This window comes from Microtus ochrogaster, chromosome 10 (assembly GCF_000317375.1).
Source record: "Microtus ochrogaster isolate Prairie Vole_2 chromosome 10, MicOch1.0, whole genome shotgun sequence".
Classification (NCBI taxonomy): Eukaryota; Metazoa; Chordata; class Mammalia; order Rodentia; family Cricetidae; genus Microtus; species Microtus ochrogaster.
The window spans coordinates 56,464,772-56,481,566 of NC_022016.1; the positions used below are offsets into that span (position 1 = coordinate 56,464,772).

The 16,795-nt window shown below is 47.2% G+C and overlaps 1 protein-coding gene across 1 annotated transcript in view; it reads right to left on the bottom strand.

The window, feature by feature from the left end:
• Positions 1 to 16,795, bottom strand: part of LOC101999605 (CUB and sushi domain-containing protein 2) — a 514,736-nt gene that overhangs the window by 392,141 nt on the left and 105,800 nt on the right. The window contains exon 3 of the mRNA XM_026782281.1: positions 1,292 to 1,404. Coding sequence (XP_026638082.1) covers positions 1,292 to 1,404 — 113 coding nt within the window. The remainder of the gene's footprint in view (positions 1 to 1,291; positions 1,405 to 16,795) is intronic.

Here is a 16,795-nt window from a genome sequence, read left to right on the forward strand (position 1 = left end):
TAAAAGCTCAGCTAAGATAGCCAAGGTCACAGACGTGGTACTGGGAGCAAGCGGTCACGTTTTAAAGCACGCATCTCAGGGGTCCTTAGTTGAAAGACGGGTGTGTGGAGGTTAGGGGCTTAGCTGAGGCTCCGGTCAGGCCAGGAGCCCTCAGTTAAGGGGGATGGAGATGGGTCAAAACTCCTCAGCTGAAGTGTAATGTAGACAGGGCAGGAGCCCTCCGCTCAAAGCCTGCACAACATACATGAGAGCCTTTGGAGGAGTATTTAGTCCAGAGATCTTTTCAGAAGTCCTTAATGGATCCAGTTACCGCATCAACAATGTTCCCATGCCTCTCCCGGCTGGGTTACTCCTGCCAAGGAGTCAGACCCCAGCCGCCACTCTGCCTGGGGTACTCCTGGCCTCTCAGACAGCAGTAGGATCGATTTCCAAGTTGCTGCCATCTCATTCAGGAATGCACCACTTATACTCTGAGTTCATAAAGGTGAGGAAAGGAGGAGGCTTTGGAGTAATTGGCATGCTTTATTGGGGTGTTATGTCATCGCTGTTATTAATTATCATTAACAGTCTTAAAACACGCCTATTAATGATCTCAACACAAAAGCGTGGTGCAGGTCTTAGCCAAGAGCAGCACAATTGCCTATTAATGAGATGTAAATTTCCCAAGGAAGTGACAGAGATGTACAGGATCCACCTTCTAAACTAACGTAATAAAGATAATAATAATAATAGTGTCTAATCTGAAGATATTAGTGTTAATTTGGATTCCAGCACTGTCTTTAAACAGACCAAGAGAAGCAGAAATCATTTGTACAGCTCAAGGCAAGAAGCCCTAATCCACACTATTAACGAAGAATGGATTATTCTTCCCCCAATAACACGAACCATCCTCTTTGCCGCGGCTGTGTTAAGCACTCTCTGCTGCGTATTTCCTTGAACTTAGAATTTATGTCTCTCTTATTTTTAAAACGAATCTGAGCCACCTCATGGAACTAATTCCAATACAGAACAGAGTTCAAAAACTAAAAACACACCAGAACTAGTTAAACGGGGCAGAGAAGACGACATCCCCAGGCCCTCTTGATAAACTAGTGCATCTGAGCTTGGCAATCTCCAAGCTCCAGGAACGAGGTAGCAGCTGCGGCAGTAACTGAGTTACTGGTTATTAACTCCTATTATTAGGCAGGTCCAGGCTTGGATCTGCGGATCCAGTGTCCTGGGCGGGCGCCCAGACCTGCCCGTGGCTAGGACAACACCTCAGGTGCCTATGGTCGCAGTGGGAGGCACCTACCTTCATAGCTGGCACGGAAACCCTGGGCACTGACTGCATAGTCGCTGATGAGGCTCAGGGACAAGGTGCTGGCCGCGCTGACTATGGTGGCCGGTAGCTGAAAGCCGGTGAGTCTGAAAAGCAAAGAAGTTTGAATGAGAAGAATGACCTCATCAGGAAACTGCACATCTCTTAAGGATCCCTTAAGTACCTGCTAGAGGCACAGGAGAGCTCTAGATACGAGCAGTATCGGAGCTGGAATATGGCCAGTGTGCTGAAGGCTTGGTCCTCAGGGTGGTGCTCTAAGAGGTGAAAGAACTTTTAGGTTGGTGTGCTTGCCAGTCTTAGGTCAACTTGACACACTAACTAGGGTTATCTGAAAGGAGGGAACTTCAGTCAAGGAAACACATCCATAAAATCCAGCCGTAAGGCATTTTCTTAATTAGTGATTGATGGGGAGGGCCCCCCAGCCCAATATGGAGGGGCCATCCCTTCGCTGGAGTTCCTGGGTTCTATAACAAAGCAGGCTGAGCCAGCCAGAAAAGCAAGTCAGTAAGCAGCACCATTCCATGGCCTCTGTAGCAGCTCCTGCCTCCAGGCTCTGGCCCTGCTTAAGTTCCTGTATTGACTTCCTTTGATGGTGAACAGCCATAGGCAAGAGTAAACCAAATAAACCCTTTCCTCCCCAACTTGTTTCACTGCAGCAATAGAAACCCTAACTAAGACAGAGGTGGAGCCTGGTGGGAAGAAAGTAGATGATTGGCTGCGCTTTCAAAGGGGAATGTTAGGGCTCTACCCCTGCCCCCATCAATCTAATGGCTTCGCACAGATTAGGCCAACACTCTACCATTGATCCATACCTCGTGTGTGTGTGTGTGTGTGTGTGTGTGTGTGTGTGTGTGTGTGCCCGTCCGTGCACACGCTTCCTGCCTGTCATAAGATGAACAGCTTGCCCCCAGCTACCATATACTTCCTTACTGCCAGCCCCCGATCAACAGGAACACAACTGGCAATGGACGGAAATGTCTAAAACTATGAACCCAAATCCACTTTCACTTCCTAAAGTGACTCTTTCAGACATGTTATCACAGTAAGGAGAAGCTGGCGGACAATGAGAGATGGGAAAGAAGCCCAAAATGCAAGTAGGGGGAGAAAGTTCAAGGGCAAAGTGACCCCCAGCAGAAGAAGAAGACTGGAAACTGTTTTCTGATACAGAAAAAAACAAAGGGGCAATTCCTCAAAGCCATGGCCTGGATCCTGAGTGGGAGGCCTGCCTCCCGTGCTGGTGGTTTGTGGTTTGTTTTTTCTTTCGTTCTTTTCTAGTTTCATCTCCTAGTGTCTTCCTTTCTGGCTGATGTCCTTTGAAGGCCTGAGTGAATTCCACGATGGATTTACAACTGATGGCTGCCCTCAGACAAGATCTGTTCACATACTGAGAAAAATACATCCGACTCCTAGGAGCAGGGTGTGGTGTCTCCTATGACTGTTTGTTCTTAAAAAGGAACAGCTACCATTTTATAGAAATAAGTGCTTGTTAATATAAAAAGAAGAAAGCAGAGCAGATAAAGGACCCAACGCCATCTAGCAATCATCACTCTTGACAGTTGACATTCAAAAGAGATGCGAGGATCACCAGAGGAGCCCATAATTCCATGAGATGACTTCACACGAACTGGATCGTGCTGGGCATGCTTTGAATAGAAAAAAAATGTTTGTTTTATTTCTAGAATTTACATAAAAATCTCAGGTAAAAGCAGGGGCATTGTTGAGCCTCAGATGATACGTCTTTAGAGTTGAGTCATTTTTAAAGTCTTCTAAGGCTTAAAATATGACATTGGACACACATAGTGAGACTTGTCTTACATTACATACCACTCAGGAGCTAAGAGAGGAGCATCACACATTCTGAGCCAGCCTGGGCTACATAGTGAGACTATCTTAAAAAAAAGAAAATATTTATGTACTTACATGATTTATTTATGAGTACTGGACACCAGGGACACATTTAGGACACATTTTCCCACCACTGGTCATCCGTGCATGACAGCTCCCACCAGAGACCTGACTTGCGCAGACTGGTGTGAAACTGCTCTGTCTTTTGTTCATCTTTGCCCTCCAGCCCCTTGCTGAGACTCACCCTGCCTCCTCCCATCCCCATGAAGGCACTGGGAAAGGATTCAAAGTTCAGCTTTGCCCTCGCTTTTAGGTAGCCTGGATGTCTGTAGATTCTCAGCATTATTCAATAGCCACCATCGCTACACATCATCTGGACCCTCAAGGCGTCCCATGAAAAGCTTTAGGCTCCAGAGAGTTAAAGAACATATCGGTAAACAGCAATTGTAAAAAGTCCCATGCTGGATGAAACCCTTAACCCTCCCACCATCACAATCTTGTAAGATCAAGAATAACTCAAAGGAAACTTGATAGAATGGGAAGGGTGATTGGGAGGGGAGAAAATATGTCTCAATGTATATCCACAAGCATAAAGACATCTAACAAAGCCTCCCTACCCCACTCCATATCCACATTCCCAACACACATACACACTTATGCATATACTTGTGCATGCACACACATGCACACATATACATACACATGTGCACACATACATGTGTACACACATACATACACACATGCACATGTGGGTATTATGCATGCACATACACACATACACATGTTCATGTACACACATACATACACATGCGCACGCACACATGTGCACACTCACACACATGTGCACACGGCTATGTATGCATGCACATGCACACACATATATACATACACACATGCACACACGGCCATGTATGCACGCACGCACACACAAGTACACATGCATACATGCACACACATGCAAACACAGGTATGTATGCATGTACACACACATACACACGTTCATGCACACACATACACACATACATACATGTGCATACACACTCAGACTTTCTTTTTTATCACCTATATTACAAGGTAACAAAGTTTTAGAAGCCTGTTATCAGGCGGAAGGCTCTTCTCAGAGGGACTTGCTAAAAGAACTTCTTTGATTTCTTCCTGTCCATCATTCTTCCCGGGAGCAATCCACAGCATGGAGTTCTGATTTGTGCCCACTTTCCCACCAACCACTTTCAGGGACTGGTGTGGAGGGGAGGGTAGAGTTGACATCACCCTAGCAGGGACACCCTGAGTCCTTCTATGTGGTTTGAGCCACAGCTTCTGAAAGCCTTTTATGTTTGGACTTAAATCAGCGCAACAGAAGCTTTGGACCACAGCAGTCTTTTATCTTAGCAGAGCAGATGACATCACCACACAGAGATAAACAAAGCTGAGGAGTAGGCCGGGAGACAGAGGCCTGACCACAGAGCTGCGAGGCCCGTATGCCAGCCAGGTGGAGAGACCTCACTCCTCGGTGCCCCCTTACATAAGCCAGTATCTCTTCTTTTCTTCTTTCTTTCCGTTTGTTTGGTCTCAAGCTAGTTTGACCTGGGCTTCTGTCTCTTAAAATTGATCAAGTACAGTTACAGCATGGTACCCAGCGGCCTTAAATGTCAACTGGGTGAACTCCATGAAAATTAAAAGCCTGCGTGTGTGACAAAAGCAACGGTAAAGGGTGAAGAGAACCCAAACTGGGAGATTATGCAGACCACACGTGACTAGAAGGAGCGCTTCCAAGTCAGTATGTGAGAACAAACAGGCAATGGACACGGACACACAAACCCTGAAGGACGATCACGATGTGGAAAACGGCTGGAGAGGCAGCCGAGAGGGAAGGCACTGGTCCCGGATGCACACGCATCCTGAGTTCTAGTTCCAGATCCCATGTTGGAAAGGGAAAAGGGCTGGGCATGGCTGGCATATGCTTGTGAGCCCAGCAATGGGGAGGCAGAGATAGGTGAATCCCTGGGACTCATTGGCCAGCCAGCCTAGTCTATACGGTGAACTGTGGGCCAGTGAGAGACCTTGTTCCAAAAACAGATGTAGCGGGGCTAGGGACATGGCTCTGTGGGTAACGTGCTTGCTGCTGCACAAGTTTGAGGACCTGAATGCAGATCCCCAGCACCCCTGAGAAAGCTGGGTACAGCCGATTGTGTCTATAATCCCAGTGTTAGGAGGCAGAGGCAAGAGGATCTAGGGGTTTGCTGGTCAGCCAGTCTAGCTAATCAGTGTGCCCCAGATTCGGTGAGACCCCATCTGAACAATAAAGTAGAGGGGTTGGAGAGGCAGCTCAGCAATTAGGAGCCCTGGCTACTCTTGGAGAGGACTCAGGTTCAATTCCCAGCACCCACATGGTGGCTCACAACTAAGTGTCTGTAACCCCAGTTATAGAGGCTGCAACACTCTCTTCTGTGCTCAGTGTGCAGACATATAAAACCTGCACACACGTGAAATAAAAATAATAAGAGTTTAAAAATTTTTTAAAGGTGTAATGGCAAATGCTAGAGGAAGACACTTGGTACCAACCTCTGACCTCCGCATGCACACGCATAGCATGCACATCCGCATGTACACACACATGCATCCTACATGCAGGCACATACACCTCACAGGACACAGAATGAACGACTGAATGGATAGTGGATGGCACCTGAGGATGACATCCAAGACTCTCTTGAGCTCTGCATGCATGTGTTCACACATACATGTGCAACTGCACCCCTCAAATCTGCACACCACGGAGAGACAGAAACAGACAGACACACACGCCCCGAAAACTTTAAAAAGAAAAAGAAACTATGAAAATCAAATCTAGAAATTCACTCTTCAATTCAGCTTATGAGACTGGCAAATATCTAGAGTTGGCAAGGGTTAAGGAAACCTGGTTTTGCAGTTATTAAAATAAAAGCCATGACTGCAGAAGGTACATTCTCTACAAATTAAATGAAAATGATCAGTTACCTCAAAAGCACACATTCCCATACCTTTGCCAATTCGATTAACCTTACAATGATTATGCAAATTGAACTTGGTAGCCTTAAAACTCTCTGAAATGGGGAGGGCTGGAGAGACGTCTCAGTGGTGAAAAACCGAATGGCTGTATGGTACTTCCAGAAGACCAGCGTTCGGTTTCTAGCACCCACTCAAGAGGCTCACAATTGCCTGTAACTTCAGCTCCAAGGGATCCAACACCCTCTTCTGACTTCTATGGGCGTCCTCAGACACATGGCATAGACTCACACAGATACACTCATACGTATAAATAAAATAATAAATCTTTTTAAAAAGGAAATTCCTTAAAAGGAAATATCCAAAACTAGATAGATTCACTATAGAATTCCACTAACTGTACCAAGACAAAATAACCCCAGTTCAACTAGACACAATCTCTTCCAGACAATGTAAAGGGGAAAAACCCTTCCAAACTCCTCTGATAAGGCCAGTATTACCCTGAAACCAAAGATAGCACAAATAACAAAAATCAAAGACCAACAACACCCCCATGCATATACACCTCCTAAGCAAACTATGAGCAAAGGCAATTCCACAGCACGGAAGAGTAATTGCTACCACGACCAAAGTGGGCTACTCTAAGAAGGTAAGGCCATTTCAACATTTGAGAACAAGTTATTAGCACCACCATACTGGCTGGCTAAAAGCAAAAATTCCTTTGGCCATATCAACTGAGGCAGAAACAGCATTTGACAAAAATTCAACATCTCTATGTTTAAATGACATATATTCACAAATAAAGGGATCCTTTTTTAACTTTGTAAAAACCATTTGCAACATGCGCGTCAATGTGATTCAATGGGGAAAAACTGAATGCTTTTCCCTGAAACTGAAAACGAGGTAAGGATAGAACAGTCCAATTAGACAATAGCAAAATAAAGGAAGATATTTACCAAAACAGATACATAGATGGCAAATAAGTATGAAAAGGTGATGACTATCTTAGCAATTTATGGAAATGCGAAATTAAGACTCACTGACAGGGAGCCTGCTCTGTGCCATTATCCTAAGCCAATACAATTCTTAAGTGTGTTCTAAATAGTTTTCTTATACCCATGGCTAAGTGTGGTTCTTGTACCTCGTCAAAGAAACTTCTTTCTGCAGCAGGTGGTGACAGTTACAGAGATCTGCAACTGGTCAAAAGGCAGAGAGCAAATGACTGCCCAGTGCCCCACCCCAGCTGACACCTCTTGCAGCACAGCCCCCACACCTGCAGCTTAGGGCGACTCTCCAAAGAATGAGCAGTGTCTTCTGCACAAGACAGGAAGGCTGCACCCTGTCTCAGCCGTATGACTGCTTAAGAAAGACCTGCATGGCCGGGCGGTGGTGGCGCACGCCTTTAATCCCAGCACTTGGGAGGCAGAGGCAGGTGGATCTCTGTGAGTTCGAGGCCAGCCTGGTCTACAAGAGCGAGTTCCAGGACAGGCTCCAAAACCAAAGAGAAACCCTGTCTCGAAAAACCAAAAAAAAAAAGAAAAGAAAAAAAAGAAAGACCTGCATGATGACACCATCAGCTGGCATGCCAACGTGGAAGACAGAAAATCACAAGGCCTCCCTCTTGGAGGAAGAGCTGCAAGCAACCAAAGGCTGCGAAGGGAGGGAGAATCAGTGTTCCCCAGGGATGAGCCACTTGGTAGGTTAGCCAATCCCAAGGGGTCAGCCCTAAACACATGTACATATGAGCAACACTAAAGAGACTAGGGTGTGTATGTGTGTATACATGCGTACATATTTATGTGTGTGTGTGTGTATATATATATATATATATATATATATCAATAATAATTAAAGAAGAGGTCATGAATTTGAAAGGGAGAGGAGAGACACAAGGCGGCTTAGAACAGGGAGAAAGAAGGGTGAAAATGATGTAAGTACTCACATAGGAAATTCTTAGACTAAAAACAAAAAGACCCAATGAGATATTGGCACCTATGTATTTACACCACTAAAATAAGACCATGGCTTATGCAATACTGGGAACATAAAAAATATACAGTTACTCTGAAAAGAATTCAGCAGTTTCTAAAAAGAAAGCACTCCCATACAGTAGTTACACCAGGCAGCAATCGCACCACTGGATACTTACCTTGGAGACATGAACTTATGTCCACACAGAAACCTGTGTGTGGCTGTCCACAGGAGTTTCCTTCATAATGGACCAATTCTGGAAACAGCCCTAACGCCCTACAGTAATAGAGACCTGGTTAAACAGACTGTGGTGCCACCCCATGGAATGTTCCCCAGCAGCAGAAGGGAACGAAAAACTGAGACGTGGAGCCCATTGGGTACACCTCCACTGTCTCGGGCTCAGTGGGGAAGAAAGTGACCCTCGGAAGATCAGAAAACATGAAACTCCAAAGTGTAGCTCTCCTCTTGTGGTGGAGGGGAAGTAACTGGCTCTGCTACCCAAGTCCTATCCTCACGGGTCTTGGTTACCACTTCCTCCCAGTGATTCCAGTCTCTGGCAACTGGGTCTCAAACTCTCTGCGTACCAAGTGTGACCTTGAACTCAAGATCCTCCTGCCTCTGCCTCCCGAGTGCTGGGATTACAGGAGTACAGCGTGGGCTGCGTGCAGCATTCTTGAAGTGGCCGAATTTGTGGGATGGAGAAACAGATGGTGGGAGGAAGAGGGTGGGGTGACCAAGAAAGGGGAAACACCGGGCAACTTTTGTGTGATGGAGCAGGGCTGCATCTTGGTAGCTGGTGAGGGTTACAGAATCTGTTGTCATAGAAACGACACCGCAGTGTTACTGGTGGGTTCTCTCTGGACCAGTCTCTCTCTGGGCCAGTCTTTCCAGGCTCTTGCCATCTTGCTCAAAGAACTGACAAAGTACAAACAAACAGTAAAGCAGGAAGGGAGTTTGTTCAGAAGCGAAGTGGGGCCCAGGGCAGATGGGCTGCAGGAGAGCGGTAGGCGCTGGGCAACAATTGCAAGGACCTAGTTACTTTCCTTGGGAATCCGGGAGAAGGGTTTGTGGCTATGAGTGAGGTATAGGTGATTCCCTGTTTTGGTTGGCAGGCTTGGATTATATAAGCGCTTGTTAAGCGTGTATGGATTCCCCGTGATGCACTTCTTTAATCATGTGCTTGCTATAAGATGACAAACAGGGAATTATCCCTAAAAGTCCACTCAGAGGACACGGTTTTCCTTACCGTGTATTCCAAACCAGCCTAGATTGGGTCAGCCACACCCCCTAGTGTTGAGTTTGGTCACAAAGGCGCAGTTACTAGAGGCTGTTTCGTGTGCTCAAGGTAGGTGACATCCCAAGGATTGCTTCGAAAGGAAGCAATTGTGTGTGAAGGTTAAGCCCAACCTAAGTGTAGGGATATCTTAGGGTCCCAGGTCCCTAAGGCATCCCTACATTTGCCTGCCTCAGAAGTATACACACCTGTTGCTTGAGCATCCGCTGGCTTTCATTTTACACCAGACAGGTAAGATGTAAGCAATGCAGACGTCTGAGGGCCTCTCTGTTCTATCTTTGCAACTTTCTAAGAGGTCATGATGGTACTAGTGTCTTTCTTTTTGTTGTTGTTGCTCTGGTAAAACACCCTGACAAGCACCACATAAGGGAACAAGGATGTATTCAGATTCACGGCAGGGGAGTCAAGACAGCAGGAGCTTGAAGCAGCTTTTCCCACTGCACCCATAATCAGGAAGCGGAGAGCGACGGATGAATGGTCAGCCCATGGAATGGCACCACCCACAGTGGACATGTCTTCCCACCTCAACAATGTAAACAAGACAGTTCCTACAGGTGTATGCAAAAGCTCATTTCCCAGCAGACGGTGGATTTTGTCTGGTCAATGGTTAATACTAACCAGCACAGTAATTATTTCAAAATTAAAACTTAAAGAATTATATATGTGGCTCACATTCTATCACTGAATCTTTCATTGGATCAGATCTAAAATTAGTCTCTCTGGATTGGATCTTGAACTTGTAGTTGATTCTTGTTGGGCCCCTGCTTCTCCTTCCTTCTCTGAGAGTACCATCTGGGCTCTGACTGGAAATGGACGGCCCCAGACACAGCCAAAGCCACTCATCTCCACTCACTTGGACTTTAGTTTCTTGTAGAGTTTTCTCATGCACCAGAAACTCTGCCTCACCCTCAATGCTGGCATCTGCCGGTAAGAGATTTCTGCTGGATTCTCACCACCAGTGAGGCTCAGCCACTAACTGGCTCTGATCTCCAGGCTCCACCTCTATGGCTCCTGTTGTTTCTTCAACTCAGCCCAGTTCACAGCAGCTGCTACAGATCCCTTGAATGACGCTGCTGGGTCCATTTTAGAGACTCAGCCTGGGTGGAGCCTTGTCCTTCAGTGACAGTGAGACTTTTTTTTATTTTAATGACACACAGAAAACAGTTGTTATGAATCAATGCGAAATGTCCTCCACAGGCACCTGTACTTGAATATTTGGTTTCCAATGTGAGGGTTTGGAAGAAAATGGCCCCCAAAGGGAGTGACACTGTTAGGGGGTGTAGCCTTGTTGGAATGGACGTGGCCTTGTTGGAATGGGTGTGGCCTTGTTGGAGGAAGACTTCACTGTAGAGGCAGGTTTTGGGGTCTCATATATGCTTAAGCCATGCCCAGTTAGAGAGTCCACTTCCTGCTGCCTGCAAGTCAAGATGTGGACTCTCGGCTCCTCTCCAACACCACGTCTGCCTGCACACCCCCATGATGATAAAGGACTAAACCTCTGAAAATGTAAGCCACCCCGATGAAATGTTTCCCTTTGTAAAAGTTGCCATGGTCATGGTGTCTCTTCACAGCAATGGAAATCCTAACTACGATAGCCCCCAGCACGTATGTTGCCTGTGAAGGTTACTAGAACCTTTGGGACACGGGGCCCAGCTGTGACAGGTAACCCCAGGCTTCTGGAGCCAGCCTTTGAAGGTTACAACCTAGCCCCACTTCCGGTGCTGCTTCCTGATCTACCAAGGTATGAGGAGTTCAGCCATGCTCTCCCACTACTGTGGACTCGGCCAGGCCTTTCTCACTCTGATGGACTGTGTTCCTTTGAAAAATCCTAAATTGAAACGAATCCTCCCCGCCCTCAAGTTTCTGCTGTGCTGTGGTATCTGGCTACCACAATGAGAAAAGTCACCAACACCGTGGGGAACTTCCAGACCACCAGGGTTCTTTTTGTGCAGGTGCCTTTGGGAATGGCATTCCTCCACTGTGCGGAAACTGTGAATGTTGGTCCCCGAGTTAGCTGCACAGTGCTCCTGTCCTGTCCCTGCAGGTTCCTAGACCCTGGCTCCTCGGTAGTTCATTGACACAAGCTGAGAATAGCTAATGTACACTGTCAACAAACAATTACAGCTTTATCACTTGCAATATATGGAACTGCGGCTTGCTAGGCATTTCCTCTAATCGGGTATTTACCAGCGCTCTGCTGCTTCCCAGGGATGGTAGATAATTCTAGCGTGGAGCACTCAAAGGCACTAACGCTGGAGCGGGGGAGAGTTAAAGCTCCGATAACGGGATACATAAAGTATCCTTTTCCCTCTTCCTCTACTTCCCCGTCCCCTCTGAGGTCAGTTCTGGACTAGCTGCTGACCCTGAGGCCAGGGACGCCATCGTGTTGCCTGCTGGAAAGAGGGGATCAAAGCTGTGGTCTCTCTAATCTCTGCCCTAAGTTAAAGGACCACACTAAAAGGCTGAGAGGGTCCTTCATCAGCAGAAGCCACAGGTAGAAGAGGCACGTGTCACTGCTGGGATCAGTCCTGGAAACTCTAACACGCACTGCGGGTTCTACAAGTGAGCATGGCCAGACTTGCAAACTAAGTCCCTGTTTCCATTTAAGGCACCTACTCTCTCTCACTTCCTCAAACCCTTACACAATCCTGTCCAGAGTAACTGAGAGCCTCGGAAATGGGTAATTTCCCGGCCTCCAAACACTCCTAGTTCAGACCCCACCACAGCTTTCAGCAGTGTAAGAGCAGAATCCCTGATAGAAGCCACACATCGGCCCGACTCATTCCCACTGTCTTTTCTGCTCCACACCCTTCCCGTCTCTGATCCGTCCCATCTTCTTTGGCCAGGGGCATTTCAAGGGTTGGGAGCAACGGTCTGTCCATGGCATAGGCCATAAGGGAGAACAGTTGTTATTGAGCATTTTAAGACATAATGAAAACGACTCTAGGATTCTATTTACTACCATGCATGCACAAACCAAATGATGCCACTGTGCTCTTCCCGAGTCACTCTGGTCCCCATTCCTGTACACCACTGGCTTCCGTTCCTTCAGGGTCCACGTCCCAGTCTCAAGATACTTGGATATGCTGCCCCCTTCTCAGATGCTCTCTTACCCCCCATCTCACCTCACAGCTGTTAGCTAACGAACTCCTCTACATCATCCCAGTCTCGTCCCAGAATCTCAGCATTACTCCTGGACACAGCATCTGGACTTTTCAGACTCTATTCTATATGCATAGGTCCCTGCGGAAGTCTGTGGACTTCTCCACCAGGCATCCTTGAATTTCTATGTTTTCCTTCCAGGCCCAGGGGAGTGTGAAGCCTTGCATAGGTATGGCCTGGCTGTGACCTGGGCTTTAATTGTTGAAGTATAGGGAGCTGGGAGCATGCTACATCCTGGAGGGAGGTTTTTTTTGTTTGTTTGTTTGTTTGTTTTTTGCCAAATTCCCCTCTGGTCCTTGCTGTGGCGGTACTGGACCTTAGTCCCCTAGGATCCCTGGATTGTTCCATGAAACAGAAAGCTAAGAAGCACTTCCCAGAAGACACGGCTAGAAAGAAGTGAGCTTCAGTGAACTGAGCCATTGGGGTGGGGAGATCTGTTGGCGTAATGCCAAATGGAGCTGTAGTATTACCAAGTTCAGTGTGGTCAACGGATCAAGAGAGACTGAAAACAGAGTCTGGAGTCAGGCAGCGTGGCTCTTGTCTGTAATCCTAGCACTTAAAGGCGAGGGTAAGATGACTGTTTCGAGGTCAGAGCAGCCAGTGCCACATGGTGAATTAAGGCCAGCCTGGGCTACAGAGTGAGAAACCATCTCAAACATCCGAAAGGAAGAGGACAGGGTCACTGTTGTACATGCCACACGGGGAGTCACTGGAGTCTATGGGAAGCAGAGGGCTCAAGAAGGGTGGGGCCGAGACCTTTATTGTGGCTCACAGTGAAGGACAGGCAAGTGAGACAAAAGCTTGCTGGGTCACACACTCCACAGGAATGATGTGGGCGGTGGGATCCAAGATCTGGGGTTTCACTTGAGAGCGTAGCAGACTAAGCAGCTGGCTTTGGGATGGCTGCCTTGATAAAAAGCACAGCTCTGGTTTTTCTGTCTGACATCAGCAAGCCTTGCCCCTCCCACCCAAGATGTCAAAACATCAGAAAACCAAAAGATATGATTAATGGCCACATCGTAACCTGACCTCTCCTGACCCAAATCTCATTTTCTTCTAAGCACTAACCCCGGGCATCAGAAGATGCTTAGTGCGGTTGTTTTATTCGGGTCAGGTCTTCCTGAGCAGACTGAAGATGCCAGGAGTATTCTGTCAACTCTGCAGGGAGGCTTTTGGATAGATGGATGGATGGATGGATGGATGGATGGATGGATGGATGGATGGTGGATGGGCAGACGGATCTACTATCTGCGTTTCTATGGGCGGTCACAAAGTCTCACAAGTGTCTGTCCTAGAGGTATGGCCAGCTGGATGGTGAGACCCTCAGATGTGGGCTTGCTAGAAATACCCCTATCCATGGGGTCAGAAGTATCTGGGAGTTTACCAACCAATTAGGCTAGCCAAATCCCTACTTTCCTGGTTAAAAAAAAGGGGGGGCTGGAGAGATGGCTCAGTGGTTAAGAGCATTGCCTGCTCTTCCAAAGGTCCTGAGTTCAATTCCCGGCAACCACATGGTGGCTCACAACCATCTGTAAAGAGGTCTGGTGCCCTCTTCCGGCCTGCAGACATGCACATAGACAGAATATTGTATACATAATAAATAAGTAAATATTTTTAAAAAACCAACAAAAAAACAAGGCAGAGAACAGGTGAGGAAGATGCCCGAGGTTTACCTCTGACCTTGATGGAGTAAGGCTGATATCTGAGAATGACCCCTGCCGTGGAGTGGGCTGAGACATCACGACAAAACAGTCTTGAATATGGTCTTCCCCAAAATACTAAGGAAAGAGAGACTTTATAAAATATGTCATGAAGTGGGGTCAGAAGAAAGTGTTTGGAGAGAAGAGAGGAAGTCAGGAAGTCTGCTGGAAGATGGGGTTGCTACAAGTTTAGGGGGCAATTGAAGCGATGGTTATTGCTCAATATGGGAAGGCTGGGGAGGACCTAGTACCTAGCAGAGCTGCTCCCCAGCACAAGTGGCAGGGTGTCCACTAACTAAACAGAGACTTGGGGCCGCTGGCCCAGGACTTTTCAGAACCACACAGAAACAAAATATTTCTGAGGCTTTTAATAAACTAAAAGAGGGACCCAGGGAGATCAGTCAGTCAGTAAAACGCTGGCCTTGCAAGCATGAGAACCTGAGCGGCATCCCCTAGAACCCACAAAAAGTAAATAAATCAAGCACGATGGCACACACTCACAGTCCCAGTGCTGAGTTAGCCTAGCCCAATCCATGAGTTGCAGGCAGAAAGCCCAGGTCTCAAGAAACAGGAAACAGGTAAAGAACAGCTTAGAAAGATGTCTGAGGCTTATCTCTGACCTCTTCATGCATGTACACACGTGCTCATGTAAATGCGCGCGTGCGCGTGCACACACACACACAGGGCCAGCACAAACTTTTCAGGCAGGAATGGATCCTAGGCAATAGCTTCCAAACTCTACTGATTACTGAACTCTTCGTACATGCTGTGCATTGGGGTTCTGTGGAATCCTCTCTGGGGACATGATGTGCCCAAGGAAGCCAGGTCAGGGGCTCCAGGCCATTGCTACACTGGCCACGAAAAGGTTGCCGCTAGGAATCTTGGGAATCTTGAATCCAGAGCACCTGTTTGGAGATCTCAGGCCCTGGCAATAAAGGCCTTTGTCTGAGGGCCATCTATGCGCATCACTCCTCTTAACTTAAAGAGTCCAACTAATACAGAATTATCTAGGAGTAAACAGTAATATAGCCAATCGGGTCTTTATTGAATGGGTCTTATTTAATCCTCTTAGCACATCAAACAATAATATCCAGAAAAGTCATGTCAATTGACCTTGGGAATAAAAGAGCAAATGCAGGCAAATCTGTCGGACTGAGAGGCTGGGCAAATAGTGTTTTGATTTCCCAGCAGCTCCACACCAAACAGCAGCCACTAGTTAGATATATAAACCATTCAGCTAAAAACAGAACTATCATTACGGATATCATCTAGTAATTTGCAGGTAATTGATGGACATTAGTTATAATCACACACAATACACAGACCCCCTCCTGCACCCCTGGAGACTCAGACTCTTCCTGGAAATCCCCATCTGCATTTCATCAAGAGCTTCCCAAACTGGGAAACTTAGAAAAAAATCAGGCTTTCTGTGTGTTTCAGTGAAACCTCTTGGAAGTGACAGACCCAGAAGCAAGCCACAGAGGCTAGGGAATTTCTACATCAGCCAAGAGACCACTAGCACTATTGATTGTGGGGTCCTTAAAATCTCCAATGATTACAAGGGGGAGCAGCTGAGTCTGGGTCTGGCGGTGCCCCAAGAGCTGAAGACTCTGATACTGCTATTTGATGTACTGAGAAATTTAAACTCCCATTTTCTCAGGGTGAGCTGGCACTGGCCTGGTTCCTGCTGAAAAGGCAATTGAACCCCCAAAGACTTTCCTCCAGTGGACCCCAGTCTCTCCAGAAGACATCTCCTGGTTCTAGAAAGCTCTGCGGTCAGCTACATGGTGCATCTGTCTGGAGGGTCCAGGATACAAACACTAGGCATGCTTGGATGCGGGCAACGGCAGCTTCCGAGCCCCTGTGCACTCTTCTAGGCTGTGTACTGACTTCCGAGCCAAGAACCGGAGTCAGAAAATGCCCACCTGCTGAGGGCTAAAAATAGGGAAGCAGTGGTGTTCATGCAGAATGCAAATGCACCAAGCACAGGGACTTTCAGAGCAGGGGTGTGTTCCAGAATCCTGCAGCTCCTAGGCCTGCCAACCACGTACCCAGGTCATGGTGCAGAATGCCATTCAGGGGTGTGAGCAGATTTCCCCGGGAAGGTGAACAAATCAGACCCCAAACAAAATTGAGCTGTGGCTCCCAACCATTATGACCAGGCCTCCCAGGGTGAAGCTGGGAATTTACAAAGACTCTGGGATAGTGTATGTCCCAATCAGTATTTGGGTATTGTCAATCAGCACTTCTCTTGAGAGTTGAAAAAAGAGGGCTAGCGGATGGCGGGGAGTGCAGCCTCATCAAAAAGTTATGTTCCATCACATAATGTATCTTTGCAGAGCTGTGGACTTGGGCTTTGCTATGACACGGAATAGATGTCATGGGATATTGGGTGGAAGAGGGTAGAAGGCTGGCAGTCTCCAATTCAGTTCCAAGAATGGAGATTCTGAGCAACAAGGACATACCTTCCACTAGTCAGTCTCTCTCTCTCTCTCTCTCTCTCTCTCTCTCTCTCTCTCT